Below are 19,394 nucleotides of genomic sequence, written 5' to 3' on the forward strand. Positions count from 1 at the left end.
TAATGGACAATGCATCATGTGCTGACAATGACTGAATTTGGCTTCCTTGGATGGAGGAGGCGGAATTGAAAAATAAAATGTCTTCAGGTAGAGAGGCTCATTTGTGCTCCCAAGCTGATCTCTGCTGTTGAACAGAGGGAAGAAGAAAGACTTATGAATAACGAGAACTGCTCTGTTATGTCTTCATACTTTTATTCTTTCAAGCTGTTAGTGTAGGCTCTGCAAAATCAGTGAGGCTGAAATTTGCCAAGATTTATGGCTGAGCGTGGAAGTAGTGCTGTACTTTCAGATTAAAACAGCAAGCAGTGGTAAATCAATACATGCACATCTGCAGACCTGCCATGAGCTTGGCTTATAAATACATATTAACATTCATCTGGGTTAATTTCTTGTCCTCCCAAATCATTGTCCTGAGTAGTGATCATTTCACAGTATAAAGAAAAGGATAAAAAAATCACTAGACTGTAGAAACAACATTTCAGCTTTGTAATTTAAATATTTTTGTTACTTTCTTGCTATGCTTGCAAATGAATTAATATTAATAAAAAACAACCTGTATCTTTTGTGCCCATGTAAAACCCTATGCTTTCATGTCTTTTATATTCTTTCTGGGAGCCACAGAAACTATGATAATATTATTTGCAAATAATATTGTTTCAACCTTTCAGTTGGGTGAAAAATGCATATTTTTTTCAGTATGTAATTTGTGTCCATTCTGTAGCACTAGGGTAAGAAAACAACAGGGTGTGAGACCATTTGCTCTCTTAAAACAACATGGTTTTGTTCTTCCATCTTGTTACAGTAGGAAACTGTAACCTCTTCCCATATTCTGGAATAGCCTGGTCAGTAGTTGCACATCAAATTGCTGCAGAAAATGTAGATGATCCTGTGTTTTCTTAAGTAAGAGTGATGGTTGTACTAAAAAGTGAATTAGCCAAAAATTCCAAGTATCTTTTAATTTTATATTTTTTTTTTCTTTTTGTAAAGTCAGGGCTGTCCAGAACTGCTGAACTGGATGCTGGACAGTAGAGATTAGGAAGTGCAGCCTGCTTTGTGAGGCAGACATTGAGAAGCACACTCCTTGATTTTTGTGATGTTGTAGCATTTACTGGGAGCTTCTTGTTTGAATCATCTTAATGCATGTTAGTTGATTTATGATAATTTATGATAATTCTGAGATTTATTGTTTGACTATCTGAATAACTGCAAACTATTTTCATGCAAAGGATCCTCAGTTCTGTGTCTTATGGTGAAACTTTCTGTAATGCTTTCAGTGGAAGAACACTTCACACAAATTACAATATTCTATATTAGAAGCAGAATAGTGGCAAATTAGTTTCTAAACCATTCTATCTGATTTGCACACATCACTGCATATTTAAAAATTTTTCTCTAAGGAACAAGGCCACATAATTTATAAGGAAAACCAGAGTGGTCTTTCACTCTCATTGGTTAACAAGCTCAATAGATCTTTGGCAGGAAACAGCACTTTTAATGTCAACCAGCAATTGTGTCCCTGCAAACAGATGTTTGAAAACCATAACTCTGCATAGTTTACACATTTAAAAATACTTCATATGTGTGTTTTTAAATGGATAAAGATAAAAATCTTCTAAAAGTGTAGGCAAAAATTAGTTAGGAAAAATCATTTTAGTTTTGCTGTGCTATTGATTTCATAAACTGTGAAGATTATGATAAACAATTTCCTTTTCTGAAAGAATAGACATTTGTTTTAATGCTTTACTTTGATTTTTATTTTCTTTTTCTTCCATTTAGGAGTAAGCAAGCTGTGATTACTTAGACAATACTTGCACTTCAAAGTGTGTCAAAGAGGCAAATCTGTTTGTATTTCTGATAAGTTATTTATCCTGCTTAACCTATAAACTGTAAAGTAACAAGGCTACTGAACTGACAGATAGCCTAGCAGATGGTTCAGAGATTATGCAAAATCACCTCAGCTTGTCAGAAGTCAGGTTGGGTTACTGCAGGGGCAGAGGCAGCAAGAAGCACAGAACAGGATCATTTTTCACAATTTGTTGCTGGAAATGCCATTTTTCTTCGCAGCATGTGACTTCCTGTGTCTACAGTTAAAATAGCTATGCAATCAACAAATTTAGGACCAGCATGTTTGTATTCTGGTTTTTATAAGAGTCATTAGGTTGATGAGAATCTTTAGGAGTCTGTGAAATATGAAAGCTGATCTCCAGTGCAGAGCAAGAGGTCAACTCTGCCACTTTAGCTGCTATTGCCCTCTCCTTTTTCAGCGTCTGGAGCTGTTGTCTCTCCCTACCATAACACTGAGCAGCATTCTCTTGTTAGCCTATGGAAGATTAAATGGAAATTAGGTGCCATATGTTTAGTAGTAAAAATCATGTTGCAGCTGAGCAAGGATAGGCCAAAACTGAGGGCTTTGACAAAAATCTCTCCCTGAAGAGAGGGTGATTATTAATCATAGCTCTGCCAAGTATCTGAATTCACATCCTCAGAGGAGCAGCTGAGGCCTCAGATACTGATAAACTTGTCAGAGCCTAGAACAGAAGTTGCAGGTTCATCCTTCAGAATTTGCCTTTTTCTTTCTTTTTTTTTAAAAAAAGAGCCCCCGAAACCTTAATGTAAAGATTTCTATACTTACATTTTTAAATCTCTTTTTAAATTGACTGTGTTTTTCTCAGAGTAGCATCAGCAGAATTCTTCTTGATACCTGACAGGGCATAATATGAGAGCCTTCCCCTCCAACTCCAAAAGCTTTTTGCTGGGAGTGGGTGTGCATATGTGTGTGTGCATACTTAACGGATTATTTTAAATTTTTTTCCCCTCATGACTGTGTCATCATAGTACTGAAGTATAACTTTTTAAAGTACCCCTTTTTCACGTATTGCAATATTCTTAACCTTATAAAGTAAAAGTAAATTAACGTGCCCTTACATATTTGTTGATTTAAAATTGACAGAGAACACATCTTCAAGCAGCTGTTGAAAGTCTGTTCATTAAGACACTAAAAAGCCACATTGGGAAAGCTGCTTTAGTGTCAGCTGTAATATTTCTGAAATGTTTAAAATGCCCAGAGATATAATGCAAAGTCAACTGTGCAGGACGATGTGTAGTGGGTCTTGCTTAAAGAAGTTGTGCAGTGGTTCTTGCTTTTAAAATAATCAATTTGTTGTGCAACAAGGATCATATTAATTGAAAAACCTTTGGAAGATGTGATAAAAATAGTTGTAGGATGCTAACGGGACTCTTTCCTGTTGAATTCCAGTCAGCTTCTAAGGAATGGATAGAGGTTATTCACATCTCTACAAAGCAAGAGCAGAAGGAAGCAAACATTTCCTGATTCTAAAAACATATCTTCCCTGTCCCCACAGCTTATCTTTGTCTGAACCAGGAAATAACTACTCTTGGGAAAAACAAATTGGGTAGCTGAAAAATAATAATTTCCAAAATCTTTTTGTGTGTCACTGTCCATTAAGATTTTGAATTCCTGATTATTTTTAGTTCTAAGAAGCATTTACATTTGTGTAGAGCCTGTACACGACAAGCCAAATACCTATTCATAAAATACTGCTTTTTTCTGTTGAAATTAACATTGTCCAAGAAACTCACAAGGCATTTGTTCACACTTTACTAAATTGTGTATGTCCATTGTGCAAAGCATCTGGTCCTGTGAGGGCAGACAACGGTAGGAGATGGGAAAATATCTGGGCTTGCATCTGGTTTTGCTGCTTTTGATTACTTCTCAGGGAAATCTGGAATTGTAACCTAGTGAGACTGAAGAACAGATTATTTGTACCAAAATAAAAGTAGTTTGCACTCTGGAGGTGTTGGTAGTTGCATTGGTAATGATGATGACATACACTGATTCTTATTAAAAACAGAAATTAAATTAAAAAGAAGAGTTAAATGCAGACATCTTGTGAAGAAAGCTTTGCTGATCTTAAGGAAGAGTTTAGAGCAGTATATAAGAATATTGATTTGTCAGTAAAGGCAAAGTTCCTAGGAGCCTAGGGTGTTTTGGCTTTTTTATTTGGGTGATCTTTATCCTGGTGTTTTTTTTTAGTACCCAGATCTCAAAAGTAGTCTTTACATTAACAGACAAAATGTAATTTTTGCAATTTTGTAAAGACAAAACTGTAGTTGGCTTTTATAATAATAAATTCTAATTTATTTGGAGGTATTATTTATCTCTCAAATAAAATAATAATAAATGGGAATGAGAACTATTTGGATATTTGGGTATTTTGGAAATACCATCTTTTTTCTGAAGTACAGAGAGTCAAAGGGACAATTATTAAGAAAGGAAGGAACTAGCTTCATGTCAAAACCACACGATCATTTTAACACCATATCCTCAAAAGAACACTTTAATTTAGGCACTCAAGTTCGTTCTGTTTTGCATATAGTGAAAAATATGGTCTAATGTGGGAAACAGGGCACATCTAGTGGCATTGGTTAACCCGGTGGTTGAATATCTGGAACTAGGAAAGGAGACTTTACTAAACCAAATAAATTAGCCAAATCTAAAAATTTTGAGACAGAACTAATACTAGAATAAAGCTAGAATATCCATACACATTAACTTGGAAAGTAAAAATATGAAAGTATAACTGCATTTTTTAATGTAATGTTTTATTACATATTTAAAATGATTGGTCCAGCTTTTGGTGGTAGATGCTTGTTATGTTCTGGTAGAAAACCTTTAGGTGCATGATGGCCTTGAAGCAACTAAGTATTCCAAAGACTTTCTCAAAGAACAGTGTGTCTTCCAACAACAGAAAACAAAACACAGACAAAATGTTCTCAGCAATGTTTCCTTCTGAACGACGGCATAGATGTGGTGAAGAAGAATTTAAAAATGGAAACCATATGGTTTGATTCTTTTCTTAAAACTCAGTCTTCTGCTGGATTGAATAAATTTCTTTATCAAGGTTTTGTAAGAAACATTTACCCATAACTAAAGAGTGGGATCAGAGTTGTCTATCACAAAGACTAGCAGTGTTGTGTTGAGAACTATTTTCCAAAATTCCCCATACTGAAAAATTGAAAATTTGATACATAGAGAAACAAAAACTCCCTTTGTTTGTCTAAGCTTAAAAGGGACCAAGAGCTTAAGATTCAGTACACCACTTTCCCAAAAGGCAGCAGAGAGGCAGAGGTATGGGAGCCAGATAAAACTTTTTATGTTTGGGTTTTGGATCCAGGAGAAAAGATTGATGGGGCTGATCGTGTTCCCTTGGCTGTGCTGTTGGCTTAGAAATGCCCTGACCATGGCAAGACCAGTGAGGAACAGGGGCGAGCTGTACCACCAAGTCAGCTCTTGCTGACAACTCCCTTGGCTCTTTTTCTCAGACCCAGGGAATTTTCTTTGCTCCTCCTGCGCCAGGTGTTACAGAGGAACTGGGAACTCCAGTAGAGATTAGGCCTTCCCATGGATGTTAGGGTTTTTCCTTGTCATGTCTCAACTGAGGTGAATGTAATGGCTTTCACCCACTCTACAAGCAGGATAGATGGTGGTGTCGGTCTGGCTAGTAAGACAATCAGTTGCATATAAATGTTTTGAGTCACAGTGTTCAAAACAGAATACTCTGTGTTTGGGGAGGTGAGTATCTTAAAATTTGCACGTGACTGATTTGCCGAAGTCCATGTTTGTTGTGTGCATTGATTTGAGGTCGTACTGAAAGACAACATGATTTCATTTCAAACAAGAATTTGCTGCATTTAGAGCACATGCAAGGTACCCATTGACCATGCTGTGTGGTGAATAAGGCCATCTTGAATAAGAAATTTTTTTTGGTTTTTGCTGTTGTCTCTTATATTTTTGATTTACAGACTAAGCAGGCCCACCTGCTTTTTCTTTTTAGCATTACAGTTAATGTATAGGAATTGCTTATGAAGCATTTGCTTTATACATTTTCATCTAGTTACTTGCCCTAGTCAAAATTACAATTTATTTTGATGTGGGTGTATTCAGCAGCTGCATTTTATTTTAGGATTAATTGATCTGCTCTCCTATGTGACACTTCTTGCCAGATCTGCCTGTTTGTTGTGCTCTCTCCAGTCTTTGAGTCACCTGGTGAGAATATTGGCCTTCTGTCAGAATATTTTGTTTTCAGCCGGGTTCTCTTTCCTTTCACAATTCTACCTTAAAGTTAATTCATGTACTTGGAGCCACTTACAAGTTATGAAATGTGTGTCTGGTTTTACCACACAATTCTGGATCTTAAAATTAAGAGCATTCCATGAAGGGCAGTGATAAGATTCTAAGATGTAAAAATTAATCTATAACAAACACAGAAAATATGCAGCATTCCTGTATATCAGAGGAGTTTTGACGGCACTACAGTAACACAAACTGTAACAGCAGGATCTCTAGGAATGTTCTTTTAAAGCTGGACTGGACTTAGGCAAAGGGAGATCACTGTTCATCTTCCACACAAAGTTCTGGACAGTTCAGGATGGAGGACCTAAGCAGCGTTTAAAAGCAAGGGCATTCCATGGTAGCAGAGATCCTTCTGGCATATTTTTTCCAAGTCAACATCTTGTGGTACAGAAATCTTTCACAGCTAAAGCTGGAAGGCAGGTTGAGAGTACTGCAACGGGAGCACTGTAAGCATGGTGGTATGAGGTATATTACATTATGTTGTGGACACAGATTTGAACAATTCATTCCAGACAAACCTTATCAAGCCTCTCACTGCCTGTTCTTACTGTACCTCCCCTAATGCACACACAGATAAGTTCTTTCAACACTCAAAACAGCGCTTGGGGCTGAGACTTCAAACTACTTCATTCCCCATTCTTTGTCATGCTCACGATGGCGTCTTTTCATGCTCACATTTCCACATATGTTCATCATACTGCCAGATGTACAAAGGGAGAAAAATAAATAGTGGTTCAGGTTGATTCATGTACTTGGTTTTCTAAAGACCCTTTTCTTTCAACATTGTGGAGGTTGCCAAAATTAGGCTTCAGAGATGTTTTAAATGCCAAATGTATCCCTAGCTATTTGCAGTGAATCTGTCAGGATGATTGTTTTCACTGTTTTTGACCATGTTGCTGAACAATATGATTTAAAAAAATTATGTGGTGGTGCTTCACTTCAAGTCTTCCACTTCAAAAACATGTAAGACAAAGGTATAGTGCAGTGTTTGACATTCTTATCACCTGGCAGTAGATTTTGGGGCAGCATGAGCCAGGTGAGGGTTATTTTTTCATTTCTGTGCTGTGAGGATGTAATGAGCAGTAGTAAACATTATCCTGTTAAGCAGCTGTGCTGCATTTCTTCCTAGCTTGGCATTGAACATGTTTCTTTATCTTCTGTCCAGCCAGACATTTGTATTGGTGTTCTGTACCACAGCTGTATCTTGTACACTGGGTCACAGGCAGTTGCTGAGCACACTCCTGTTAATCCCATACCCAGTGCCCCTGGCAATTATTTACCCGCCTCTTACCCAAGTTCTCTCTTTCTCAATGTGTGAGTTGATATTGGTACAAGTGCTGTATAGAAAAGAGACACAAAGCTGAAAACATCTTTCCATCTCCAAAGATAATTCAGACTGAAGAATGTGTTAAAAGCACTCAAAAGAAAAGAAATGAACTCTCTATTGTTGTTGAACATGAGTTTGATGTTATTTTGGGGAGAAAAAGAACTTGCTTAATAAGGAATACCTAGTTGCTTGTCACCAGCCAGATTAGCAGTTATTTCTAAAGACTAGTACTTAATTTAAAGGAAAGCATGTTTTAAAAAACTGTTTCAGCTGAAAGGGAATGAGCAAACACCAACTGCTGTAGATTCTGCAGTGCTTCTGCCAGCCATGGAACAGTGCTTTGCTGTAGGTACAAAATCTCACCAAGCATGCTGTGGAGCAGGAGACAACCCTCAGCAAGTGCCTTAGACAACTAGATGTATATAGGCTTTGAGAGGAGTTAGGATCTTCAGCAAGACCTAACATCATAGATATCTTTGGAATACAAATTTTCTCTTGCTTGCTAAAATCCTTTCTGTAATCCTTTCTGCAATACATACCAGTTTGTGTCATGACTGGTGTGTTTTATAGCTCATTGATTTCTGCAGGGTCTTGACTGCAGTTGCACCCAATAAAGGACCAGTTGAAGACAGGAGCTTGTGTTCAAAGCAGAGTATAATGACTGCAGAATTCAAGGGGAAGAAAAGTTTTCACCATGGTCATCATTTGAAGGAAGCACTTGGGAGAAACTGCAAGGAGTAATTCCCCTGGTATCAGATCACATGCTGGGAACAAGGAGGGGGTACATCCTGCTGGCCAGGCTCAGGGAGGGTAAAGTGCTTTTCTGTGCCTCATGGCATGAGTGGAGAACAACTCACACATGGGAGGGAAAACCTAGGAGAAATCCTGGCGATAGCTGCTATTGTTATACAGGTTCCCAGTTTGTTCCTAGACTCACACTGCTGAAATTTCTTGGCAGCCTTCCATGGTGGCTGGTTCTTTGCAGGAGCCGTGCTATCTAGGACAGTGCAATAAATCACTAAGCCATCTTTGCACAGTGGAAGGTAGTCCACAAAGTTTCTGTGAAGAACAGCTGTGCAGAGACCTGTTCATGGGCTGCTGAGCATCAGCAGCGTGGGCTGGAGCAGTCCAAGGCAGCCCCCAGCCCGCTGGCCAGGTCATTGTGCTCACAGGAATACCCAGGGCTGGGGTTCTTCACCACCACCACTTTCTGCACTTCCAAGAACTGACACAGTAGCAGAGACAAGATCACCCTCCAGGGATTTTTTCCCCACAAAAGGCTATGTAGCTGTTCACTTTAGGAAGCTTTAGGGAGCCTGATAGGATATGGAGAATGCTGAATGTTGAATGTCATGCTGGTTACCAAGTGCCCTGAGCAGTTTACTTCTCTCATTTATAGCATGTGCTTTTACGCTGCACTCAGAAAAATTCTGGAGAAAACATGAGAAGTTTTGATTTAGGCACTATAAAGCTTTCTGAATGGAATGACATATTTGGAAAACAAGTGGTACAAATAACGAAGTACCTGCTCCAACTATTATGCACAATTTCTATTGCTTTATTACAGCTTCTAAAATGATAAATTCAGGTATGCACTGATTTTCATTGATGCTTGTATATTTTTAGGCTATAGAGGGATAGTTCTATTTTATATCAGTGTAGATGCTCACAATTTCAGATAGAAGGAATCACCCACCTCATGACTTGTGTCCCAGGTTTACTCCCTTGCAATTACTTGAAACCATCCAATAACTATTGCATAAACAGCAGGATCTTGAAACTGGTCACAAAGACTGCTAGGTGAAAGGTGTATTTCAATGCTCTTTGTGGGGAAAGTACTTCATAAATAGGCTTTGCCTTTGAATAACTATGACTTTACAAGTGAACAGTGAATTGAATACTCTTAACAAACAAAGCTCAATTTATAAGGCTTCTAATATACTCTGAAGAATTTTTAAGACTAATACAGCTACTGCAGAAATGGAGTTAGTTGTCTTTTGACATAGTGTGTTTTGAAATTATACTCACACTATTGAAGTTCTGTTTAGCAGGTAAAATGACAAAAATTCATTTTTCCCCAAATTCCCCTTTCATGTACTGATAACACTTCTCATAATCCTGGGTTCTTGTACAATGACAGAGAGCCTCTTAGCACACAGTGCATAGGTATACCTGTTAGTGTAATAAGTTACATTACATTCTCAAGTCAAAGCAAACTCCTTTTGCATCATTTTTCTCTTCCATGCTCAGGGCACCCTAACAAGTGTCACTGACAAGCAAACAGGAGGATGTGGGAAGGAGCTTGGGAAACCTGTGCTCTGTATGCAGGCCAAGAGAATTGCTGTTTTTAAATTGAAACTGGGATTTTTATTTGGAGGGAAATTGCAAACAGGAACAATTCTTCTCTAGAAATGATCAAAATACCTAATTCTGATAAACTTGTCAGAGTGCTTGCAAAACAGTCATTGTTCTTATAGCTGAGATTGTTGTCCGCTTGTTTTCCAAGCTTAGTTGCTGAGATCTCTGTGTGCTCACCTTTGGGCTACACAGCAGACTGGGCTTACCAGGTGCTGAGAAACTGGCAATAAGAAAAAGAAAATTGAAACTTTCCTGAGGGATGTTTTTATTTTAGTTGAAATTGCTTATATTTACAGAAATGTACAGATTTTTTTTGAAAACTTTGCTGAACAGCTTTCTTTAGTCTTCTACTTGTCATATTCCAGAACAGAATAATATTAAATCAGGTATAATATTTTTGTGTTTGTCAGTTGGGGTTTTGCTGGGTATTTTTTTTCTCTTTCTATACTGTGCTAGCCAGCAAACCTACCACTGACAAGGCAACTGATCTGCTCTAACTGGTCTATGTACTGAGAGAGTCCCAGCTTATATCTATAACATGTGTCTTATAAATACCAGGATTTTAAATGCCTGGAATTCTTTTCTATAAAGCACTCTTTTCTGGCTTATTCTGTGGTGCCACTGAGAATACAGAACAAGATCGTGCTTGAAATTGTTGATGTTTTTTGTCAGTTCCATCTATGTATGAGTTTGCATTCCATAATTGTAGTCTATATAAATTGTTTCATTTTGCACAGAGTAAAGGATACTAGGTGATAAAATAAAGTGATTTGTGTGTTTGTTATAATAGGATGTTCTTTTCTCATTATCCTTACACATGTATAATACATTTTAGGTATGGGAAAATTGTATCCACGAAGGCTATTTTGGACAAGACTACAAACAAATGCAAAGGTATGTATATTTTCCTTTATACTGTGTTCCCCTGAAAGTCGTAACTGATTCTATAAAGTGCATTAATGTTGTATTTTAAGTTCATTTTACCTTTGTTGGTTTGGGTTTTTTTCCCATTCTTGCTCCTAAATGAGTTTTATTCTTGCTGGTGGTTGGTGTATTCCGTGCATTTGCCTCCAGTGGAGCTGGCAGACAGCCGGTGGCGGCGGCGCAGCCAAGGCGGAGTGAAGCTGACGTGCACAGGGCTGGCTGGCAGCTCGCCTCTATTTTAAAAACAAAAATGGAGTTAAAAGCAGCTTTTCCCCTTTTGCCTGGAGAAACTAGGGAAGCTTGCAGATGACCATTCAACTATACTAAGCATCTTAAAAAATTATACATTGTGGAAATAAGCTCCATTGATTAGTGTAGCTTGAAGCAGCACTTAATTACATGTTCCAGTACTCTAATTGTGTTTTGTTATGTTCTATTGAATGTATTGGGAGCAAAGAGAGGGTTCATTTTCAATGAAGTAATTGCAGCTGGAAAAAAAATTAGAGCTCCTCTAGAGAAGCTGAATGTATCAGTTCATGGGTTTTCATCACTCACTGCAATTTCAGTGATTCAGATCCCAGCATGTTTGTGGTGGGAGAAGGTGTGGTAGCAGACACTGAAATACCAGGATTCAGACTTTAATTTATTACAATTAGGAGGATAATTTCTGAGCAAAGTGAAATATTAAGTCAGCTGATTGAGCAGTTTTAATATGCATAATGCCCATGAATGAGCAGAAAGCTGATAGACAGAGGGGGGAGAGTCCATCATTAATTAAGACAAAGCTTTTGTGCAGAACTTGGAACCAGTGCAAGGACAGAGCTTCTCAACTCCCCATCTTAAGAAAATTGAAGAGGCACTGACAGTTCAGAAACTGAAGTTTCTAGAAATTTTTTCCTAGCTTGTATGCAGATGTCATTGTGACTAGGAAAGAGGAGGTGCCCTTTGCAATTATTTTAATTAGTTAATGCATATGATTGCAGTTAACAGATTTAGTCTGTCCATTTTGTCAGTTCCTGAAGTGTTCAGTAGGCCTTTCAGGGATACAAAAATTCTCACATTAATTCTTTAAGAGATTTAAGATGATTTTTTCAATAGAGAATTTAAATCTCACTGATGATACGTGGTAGCTAACAGCCTGTTGTGACAGTACACTGCAAGGTAAGGCTCCAGGGAGGCTCACTGTGTGTTACTGAAATTGCAATGGGAATACAAGTAGGCAGAATGTAAATATCTAACTGGAATTTAACCGAAAGATTGACAGCATCTCTGGCTTTTGCCAAAAAATACACTATGGGGTTTAAACTAACTGGAACAGTGAGCAATTGAGTTTCTCTATCATCTGGAAGGTGGCAAAGCTGGCTTTGATGGCGTGCTTGGTGTCAGTATGTAACTTTATCTGCATTACACCCTGCAGTGTGTTGGTGATAACCCAGGCTGCCAGGGGTGTGGAGAGCCAGTCTGGGGTATGGGGAGTTAGTCTTGCATTGGCAGCACAAAACTTGATATGAACTAATTCACTTTGTTTCATGTCAGGATTTAACAATCCACACCACCACGTGTTACACAAAACAATATGCTGCTTTCTTCAGCTTCTTGGCAGCATAAATAAGCTTGCAGTGATGTACAAGGATGCTTGAGTTGTCTTTCCCAAGTTAAGAGCTTTAAAGCTTGTCCTGTTCTAACATTAGACCACCTTTTCTCAGTATAGATATATTGTAAGAGGATTGTAATATGTTTTGAAGAAATGTTTCCATTTTCTAGTCCTCCAGAGGTTATTCCATTGTTGTTTATTTTGTTTGCTTCCTTTTACCCCAACTTTAACTCTGGAAAGGGATTTTATTAATACTTGGGCAGCTCACTGGTGGAAAAGAGGGGGGTTGAAAAATGCATAATGAGGTTTGCAATAACATCTAGTGGAAGTAGCTCCCAAACTCTGACTGCCTCTTGGTGAGCCTTGAGCCTCCAATTCCCAGGCTGGATTAAAAATCCCAGCCTGTAAGGCCAGTGTCTGTTAAGGCCAAGGTATATTGGAATTTGGGCATCCTGGAATCCCTTAGTTACGTGTTCTTGTTCAGAATAAGAAAAGAACTTATTGTAAATATATGGAATTTGTTTCAATTGATGTTGCTTGTTTTAGTATTTAAAGATTGCATTGTATGGCATAGAAAATGCTTTCTGGCCAGTTTTTCACATTCTTTCAATAATAGGAAAAACCATTTGGTTTCACTGAAGATGGGTTTTCACTCACTTTTAAATTTAACTGTCTTTTATGTATACACAGTGAGATAAGTAATTTACCAAAAATTGGGTAGATGGGTGGCTTTTAAACTAAATTCCTCTTCTAAAAAATTTGAATAAACAAAAAGTAACTTACAGACTTACTTGTCATTTATTCAAACTGAAATAAGAATTTACTTCAGAAAAATTAATAGATGATGCTTTATTTGGTGATCTCTGAAATAATCTGGTGTTAGAAGTTACATACCAGATAACAGAAAACAAAGCACTGCACTGCTTGTTAGCAATTTGGCCAAAATTCTCATAATGAGTGGGCATGGAAATGGATTTGTTCCACTAGTTCAAGATTCAAGAACTTTGCTAGGTTATTTTTTTGGGAGAGAGGGGCGGGAGGGACACTGCATGAAGACCTGGAGTTCAAATTGTCCCTGTTGAACAACAAGAAAATTGTATTAAGTAACCTTGCCAGTAGCACGACTGTTGGCTATGAAGTGTTTGTTTGTAAGCTGATTGCTGCCTTGCTAACAAAATTATGTTTTCTCTTTCAGGTTATGGTTTTGTTGACTTTGACAGCCCAGCAGCTGCTCAGAAGGCAGTTTCTGCTTTAAAGGCCAGTGGAGTCCAAGCACAGATGGCAAAGGTGAGTTAGAATAACCAGCTAATTCTTGCAATGGGTTGTGAAGATGGACAAGCTTGTACAGTGGCACAACAAGGGCAGTGTGGAGTTTCCAGCTTCAGGGCCCTTTACAGAGAGCACAATCCTCAAGCCATGTAATTATTAAGGTAACAAAATGGAGATTTTTGTCTGCCACATCCCAAATAAGCTCAACTAAATAAATAAAGAAGCATGAAATTGTAAAGTCTTCAAACTGATCTCATTGCATTTATCAATTTATTCATAATAGTCTTTTCCATTGGCTTCATCAAACATGGTTTCAAAAATGTAGCAATGGTTTGTAAAAACTACAGCAGGCTTAATGAATTGGTGTACAGCACAAAGGTATGAAAGGTTTAATAGATTGTCTGTTACTGAGGTTAGAAGTCTTAAGATTTAGGAATTAATTTTTATGTATATCATGGCAAAATTTAACCTTTGAACTTTATTTTTCAGCCCTTCTGGTGTATTATCTGCTAATATAAATAAAATTTGAATCTGAGCATTCATGATAGATACTTTGAAATTCTTAGCCAGCTTTTGGCTGACCTACTTTTGCATCAAGGCAAACCCAGCAATTATTAAAAAAATGCAGAATGAAAGCTATCTTATTTTTCTCTAATTTTTTAACGAACCTTGCCTCTGAACCAGCTTATTAGCCAGATGTGATCTTCAGTTCTCTTTTATGAAGCTAGGGATATGATACTTTGGTAATGATACTGTCATGCATTCTTGTTGGGTCAGATGGCCTGGTTCCAAAAGAGAGCCGTAAACACCTCCACAAATTTGTTAACTAAAAAAAAATATTACCAGTATAATCTGTTGATAGAATTCTAGTACCACTTAAAGCAAATTTGTTTCCAGTTAGAAAATTATATACTAATTTAAAAAACTTAAAATCTAGCAATCTCAGAGGTTTTTTATTAAAATAGTCTGCTAAAAATCTAGCAAATCTTTTATAGTTATCCACTAGGTACAGATTTTTTTCAGATGAGATATTTTCCACAGCTTCTCAGCTAAAGAGAACAGTTAAGCTAACAACATAAATGTCTTTGGATGGATTCCAGGGCAACAAAATGGAAACCATATGTTTCATACTTAATGCATGTTTCATTACAGCCATGACACAAACATACATGCTTACTGGAAAACACTTGGGTTTTTTCCCTTTTACAAGGTTTTATGTGTGCTTAATAAAGGGCATTTATTAAATCTTTAGGTTTTAGGTGATCACTTTAAAATATATCCCAGATTTTTCAAAGTTCTGTCTGCCATCTTATGAATATGATCTCTAGGTAGGAGGGGGAAAAAGAGATTTTGAAGTAATGTAAATTCATTTTCTTAATGAACTTTGATGTCTGATTTGTTTTCTTGAGTAGATGGAGAAGCTCTAATAATTAACTAGTTACATAATGAATAGTTTCTTAATCTCTTTTATAGTATATATTTCTGACTTGTTTCCTCTGACAGTTGCAAGATTGGTAATATTTCTTTTTGTTAGCATTAATGAAATAATGTGCATCAAAATATCCCAAAGGTTTGGCTATTTTTCTGACCCTGTGTCAAGCTTGATGACCTGTGGGAAACCTGTAACTATGAGGTTTGCATTCCAGTGAAACTTGTTCTGCTTCTTAACACAGAGAGAGTGTTTGAATTATTAAAAAGACCAACCCCAAAACCAGCCCAGTGAACAGTACCACAACAAACAGCCACTAGTGACTATGAGTTTGAGTGCTTTGATTTTTGTCTGTTTTGAGCCATTGGATTTTTTTTCCCCTGGGCAATGCTGCTCTCTTTTTGTCTGAAAATTCCTATCTCTACTTAGATGCTCCAGTCTGGAACTGGCCAGTCACAGTTGCTTTGGCAAGATTAGCAAATCACACCCTTCACAGGCATGACACTATAAAAGTTTGTGTTTGTGTGTTTAGTATTTTATCCTTTTGCGTGTGACCACCTATGCCATGGGTGGTGGTTCTGCAGTGACACTGCTTCAGGCTTAAGCCTGAGTGTCACAGAGAAGGATTTGAGGCATTTCCTGCCTGTATGGGCAATGGATTTCCTTACTGACCACCACAGCTGCTGCAGTTTCAGAGAGGAAATCCGTGCCTGTTGGGGTGATTTATCCATGGAAAGGTGTTGTAATTACTCTGTGCCCAGGGTGTGGGGAGCAGCACAGCTCCTCAGTGCTCTCACCCTCCCCCCAGACATGGTTCCTGACCTACAGCAGCTGAACAGGGAGGAAAATGTTCTTGCTGGAGCCATGTTCTGACTCTGGCTGCCATAAAGTCCTTTTTGCAGTGTCCTGCTGTAGCTCTAGGTCAGTGAGATAAAAACTACTCACGTCAGCAAGTTCATCTGCAAACCCTGCTTTAGTGGAAGTGGTTCTGATTTTTATATATTAAAATTCTTTCTGTTTTGTAGAGGTAACTTCAAATTACAGTTATATTATTTTAAAAAATATTAAGTAGTAAATGACATTAGTAGTAGTAGTAGTAGTAGTAGTAGTATTTTCCTATCCATGGGGTAAAATCATGCTGTATTTGGCAGTCTGCTTCCCAGTTAATCTGAGTTGAAAAAAATCCCACTTGCCATGTTTTGCTGCTGCTGAGCAGAGTGGGAAGGCCCAGGGCCTGAGGTACAGCTACAGGCCAAATCCTGCCCAATCTGTTCTGGGGGTCACTGTTGGTGGAGAAGTGGCCACCACTCAGGAGATGCCACAATAATGGCACCCTCTGTCAGTCCATTGCTCATGAAATACCATGCCTTCAGCTATTCTGCTTTTTCTGAGATCTGAATTGGGAACCCTGGGCTAAGACAAAGCAGCCTGGGAAGAGTTTTGCTTTCTGCTGGTTACCAGTGTCTTCTGGTCACTGCTTAAACAAATGTTTCCAATGTTTCCTTTTGGCCAGAAAATGTGGCTAAGACCTCATGTAAGATGATAATTGCATAGCCAGGGGATGGGAGTAGTTTTTGGATGGAAATTTAAAATGGGTTTAACAAGGTCTTGTCCCTCTCCTCTCTTCCACTGAGTATTGCCAGTGGTAAGTCCATCTTTTTCAGGGTATGTACGTGGCTGTGGAAGGGGATCAGATGATGTGAGCTCTGCTGTAGCCAGTTTGTTTCAGGATCCACCAGTACAAACCAGTAGATTATCTTACTCAACAGATCAAATACATGTCTTGCAAAAGTAGTGTTATTTCTAAACTAGTTAGTAACTTCTGCATGTCCAATTTTTATTCTGATTCCTTTTAATATATCAAAATTTCTTTTCTTAGTTTATGTTCTTGCTCCTAGAGAAGTGATTATAAACCAAGAATTATAAGTTCAAAAGCTGTGATTTTGTAGAGCTGAGCAGTCTTAGGTAAGATTAGTAGTAGTATTGAAAAGCTCTGACAATTTTGTTTGTTAGAAAAGTTGTGGTTTCTGTCAGTGATTCTTCTGAGAACCCTCTTCTCTTCCCAGCACCCCACAAGTAAAAGTGAGATAACTCTAGGTTTCTAATTATTCAAAGTGAGCAGGAAGGGACTTTGTGTAGAGGAAGATAGATGCACACAGAAAAACAAATATATATTTGCAATTTGAATGGAGATTTAACATACTGAGACTGTGTAAGGGTGTTTTAGAAATGAGCTATAAATGCTATGGAGATATCAGACACTTAAATTCTCATAGGCTTTTGATTTTGAAGTTAACATAAAGCATCCAAGTCACTGCTCAGACCAAGTTCTTTCTCAATAAATGGTGTTAAATGAATTCTACTGTAGCTACTGAAGCAACTGTTTCAAATGGAAAGTTGACTATTTCTTACTTTCCAAATGTAAACTAATGTATAAACATAAAAGGTAAAAAAGAGCTACTAAACAAGAATGGTTAATAAAACCCGCAATTCTTCTCATCTTTCTGTCTAGCAAACTTAAGACAGGAAGAGAATCATTGTGTTTGCAGCCCAGATAAAGTCAGCAAGAGAATATCTAAATTATACTGACAGCAATGTAGAGCTGCACACGCCAGCTAGAGCAGCAGTGTGGCTCTGCCAGCTCAGACTTCTCTGAGTGTTAACTCCTTCCTGGCCTGGCAGAGGCGTTTGTACAACCAGATTGTCCATCTCCTGGTAGGTTGACAGATTTCTGAGATAATAGTGAAAGGCTTATATCTACATGAGGAATGACCACTTTTTGCAAAAAACCTTACAATGTACTTCAGACATCACAAGTCGTCTTAGTGGACGTTCTCACAATAGAACTTCAACCATGTGTTTAAAATCAGTGTAGTCTTTAAAATTGTTTAGGCCATCCAAGTCCAACACAGCTTGATGGACTCAAGACCCTGATTCCCTACATTTTGTTGTTGAAGACCTTGTCTTCTCCTGTCTCTTCAATTCTCTCTCTCCTTGTGAGATTTGTAGTATTATATGTACACCTTCGCTATAAGTTAGTCAAGATAATTTATGACTTAAATGGTTGATATTCGTTATTTTCCAGTTTGTGTTTTCCTGGGTTTTTTCCCTATGGAAGGATAAAGTTACCTTTAGAAAACATATATCACTTACAATGGAAGCCATGAAAGTAGTCCACGGACATGGAAGATTTCTGTGGTCAGTAAGCCTTGTTAATTTGAGCCAAGGAATGCTGTTCTATGTACTAATGTGCATTTTTGTGGGAAGACTCACTGTTTATCCATTCCAAGATTTCCCCAGAGTTGCACATTTTTAGGACTTAGGACTTCAGATTCATAATGTTACAATTTCCTTCTCCTTAAAGTCTTCGCTTCCGCTGACACAATGAGGTGTGGTCCTGATTATTTGTATTAGCTCTCACATTAATTTATCACTAAATACTTTCAAATATTTTAAGCTTGTGCAAAAAATTAGGACCATTTTAACAATTGTTTCTTATTTGAGTTGTGTCAGAATAACAGTGTGCTGACAATGTAAAGGATGTTCTCCCATCACATACTGACTTCCTCCGTTCTTAAGACACAATTTGTGTTTTCTGGAGTGGTCTACAGGCCCTCAAAGCATCAGATCAAATTCTGATGCTTGTTATGTGTGGGTGGCTTTTAGCTTGTGATGAATATGAGCCCATTGTCTGAGTTCATGTTGATCCTGTGGAGTACAGAGATGACCTGAATTTGCAATCTTAATATTTTTCACTCAGAGGTTACTAAGGTAGAATTGTGATGTACACTCCATGTGCAGGTAGCTTTATCTTTCTGTCCTAAGCTCTCATATCTTAAATTTACTCTAGATGACTTTTTTCCCAAGTGTATTTGGAAAAGATGAATTGTCACATCATATAAAGTGTGAACTTTGGGAGGGAAAAGCTGCTTAGCTGCTTGTCCTCATCTCTGTAGCAGAAATCAAGGCTTTTCCACAGCTAATAAGCAAAATGTATTAAAGACAGCTCTTTCTTTATGTTGCTGATGAATAACATGGTTTTAAATGAGCAAAAATGAGGAAGAGCTTTTTTGAGGTTCAGTAATGTATTGCTTATAGTACTTGTCTTTACTGTGACAACCTTCTGGAGAATTAAATCAGTTTTCATTCCTGCAGAGCAAAGTAAGAAAAATAGTTTAGGTTACCATGGTAGCTAGAGCACTTAATCTAACTGGAGAAGGTAGGTACGTTGCAATTTTTTTATTCTACATCTGGGCTTCTGAATGCCAAAGAACAGATGACAGGCAAACTGGAGCTAACTCAAGCAGATTTCTACAGCAGTTTTTAGCAACTGTCTTGA

The 19,394-nt window shown here is 37.8% G+C and overlaps 1 protein-coding gene across 6 annotated transcripts in view; it reads left to right on the plus strand.

Moving 5' to 3' along the window:
* The window catches only part of RBMS1 (RNA binding motif single stranded interacting protein 1), a 143,020-nt gene that overhangs the window by 91,700 nt on the left and 31,926 nt on the right, over positions 1 to 19,394 (plus strand). For all 6 annotated transcript variants that reach the window (XM_064718171.1, XM_064718170.1, XM_064718172.1 and 3 more), the window contains exons 3-4: positions 10,675 to 10,733; positions 13,553 to 13,644. In XM_064718171.1, the coding sequence (XP_064574241.1) occupies positions 10,675 to 10,733; positions 13,553 to 13,644 (151 nt within the window). The remainder of the gene's footprint in view (positions 1 to 10,674; positions 10,734 to 13,552; positions 13,645 to 19,394) is intronic.

This window comes from Zonotrichia leucophrys, chromosome 7 (assembly GCF_028769735.1).
Source record: "Zonotrichia leucophrys gambelii isolate GWCS_2022_RI chromosome 7, RI_Zleu_2.0, whole genome shotgun sequence".
Taxonomy (NCBI): Eukaryota; Metazoa; Chordata; class Aves; order Passeriformes; family Passerellidae; genus Zonotrichia; species Zonotrichia leucophrys.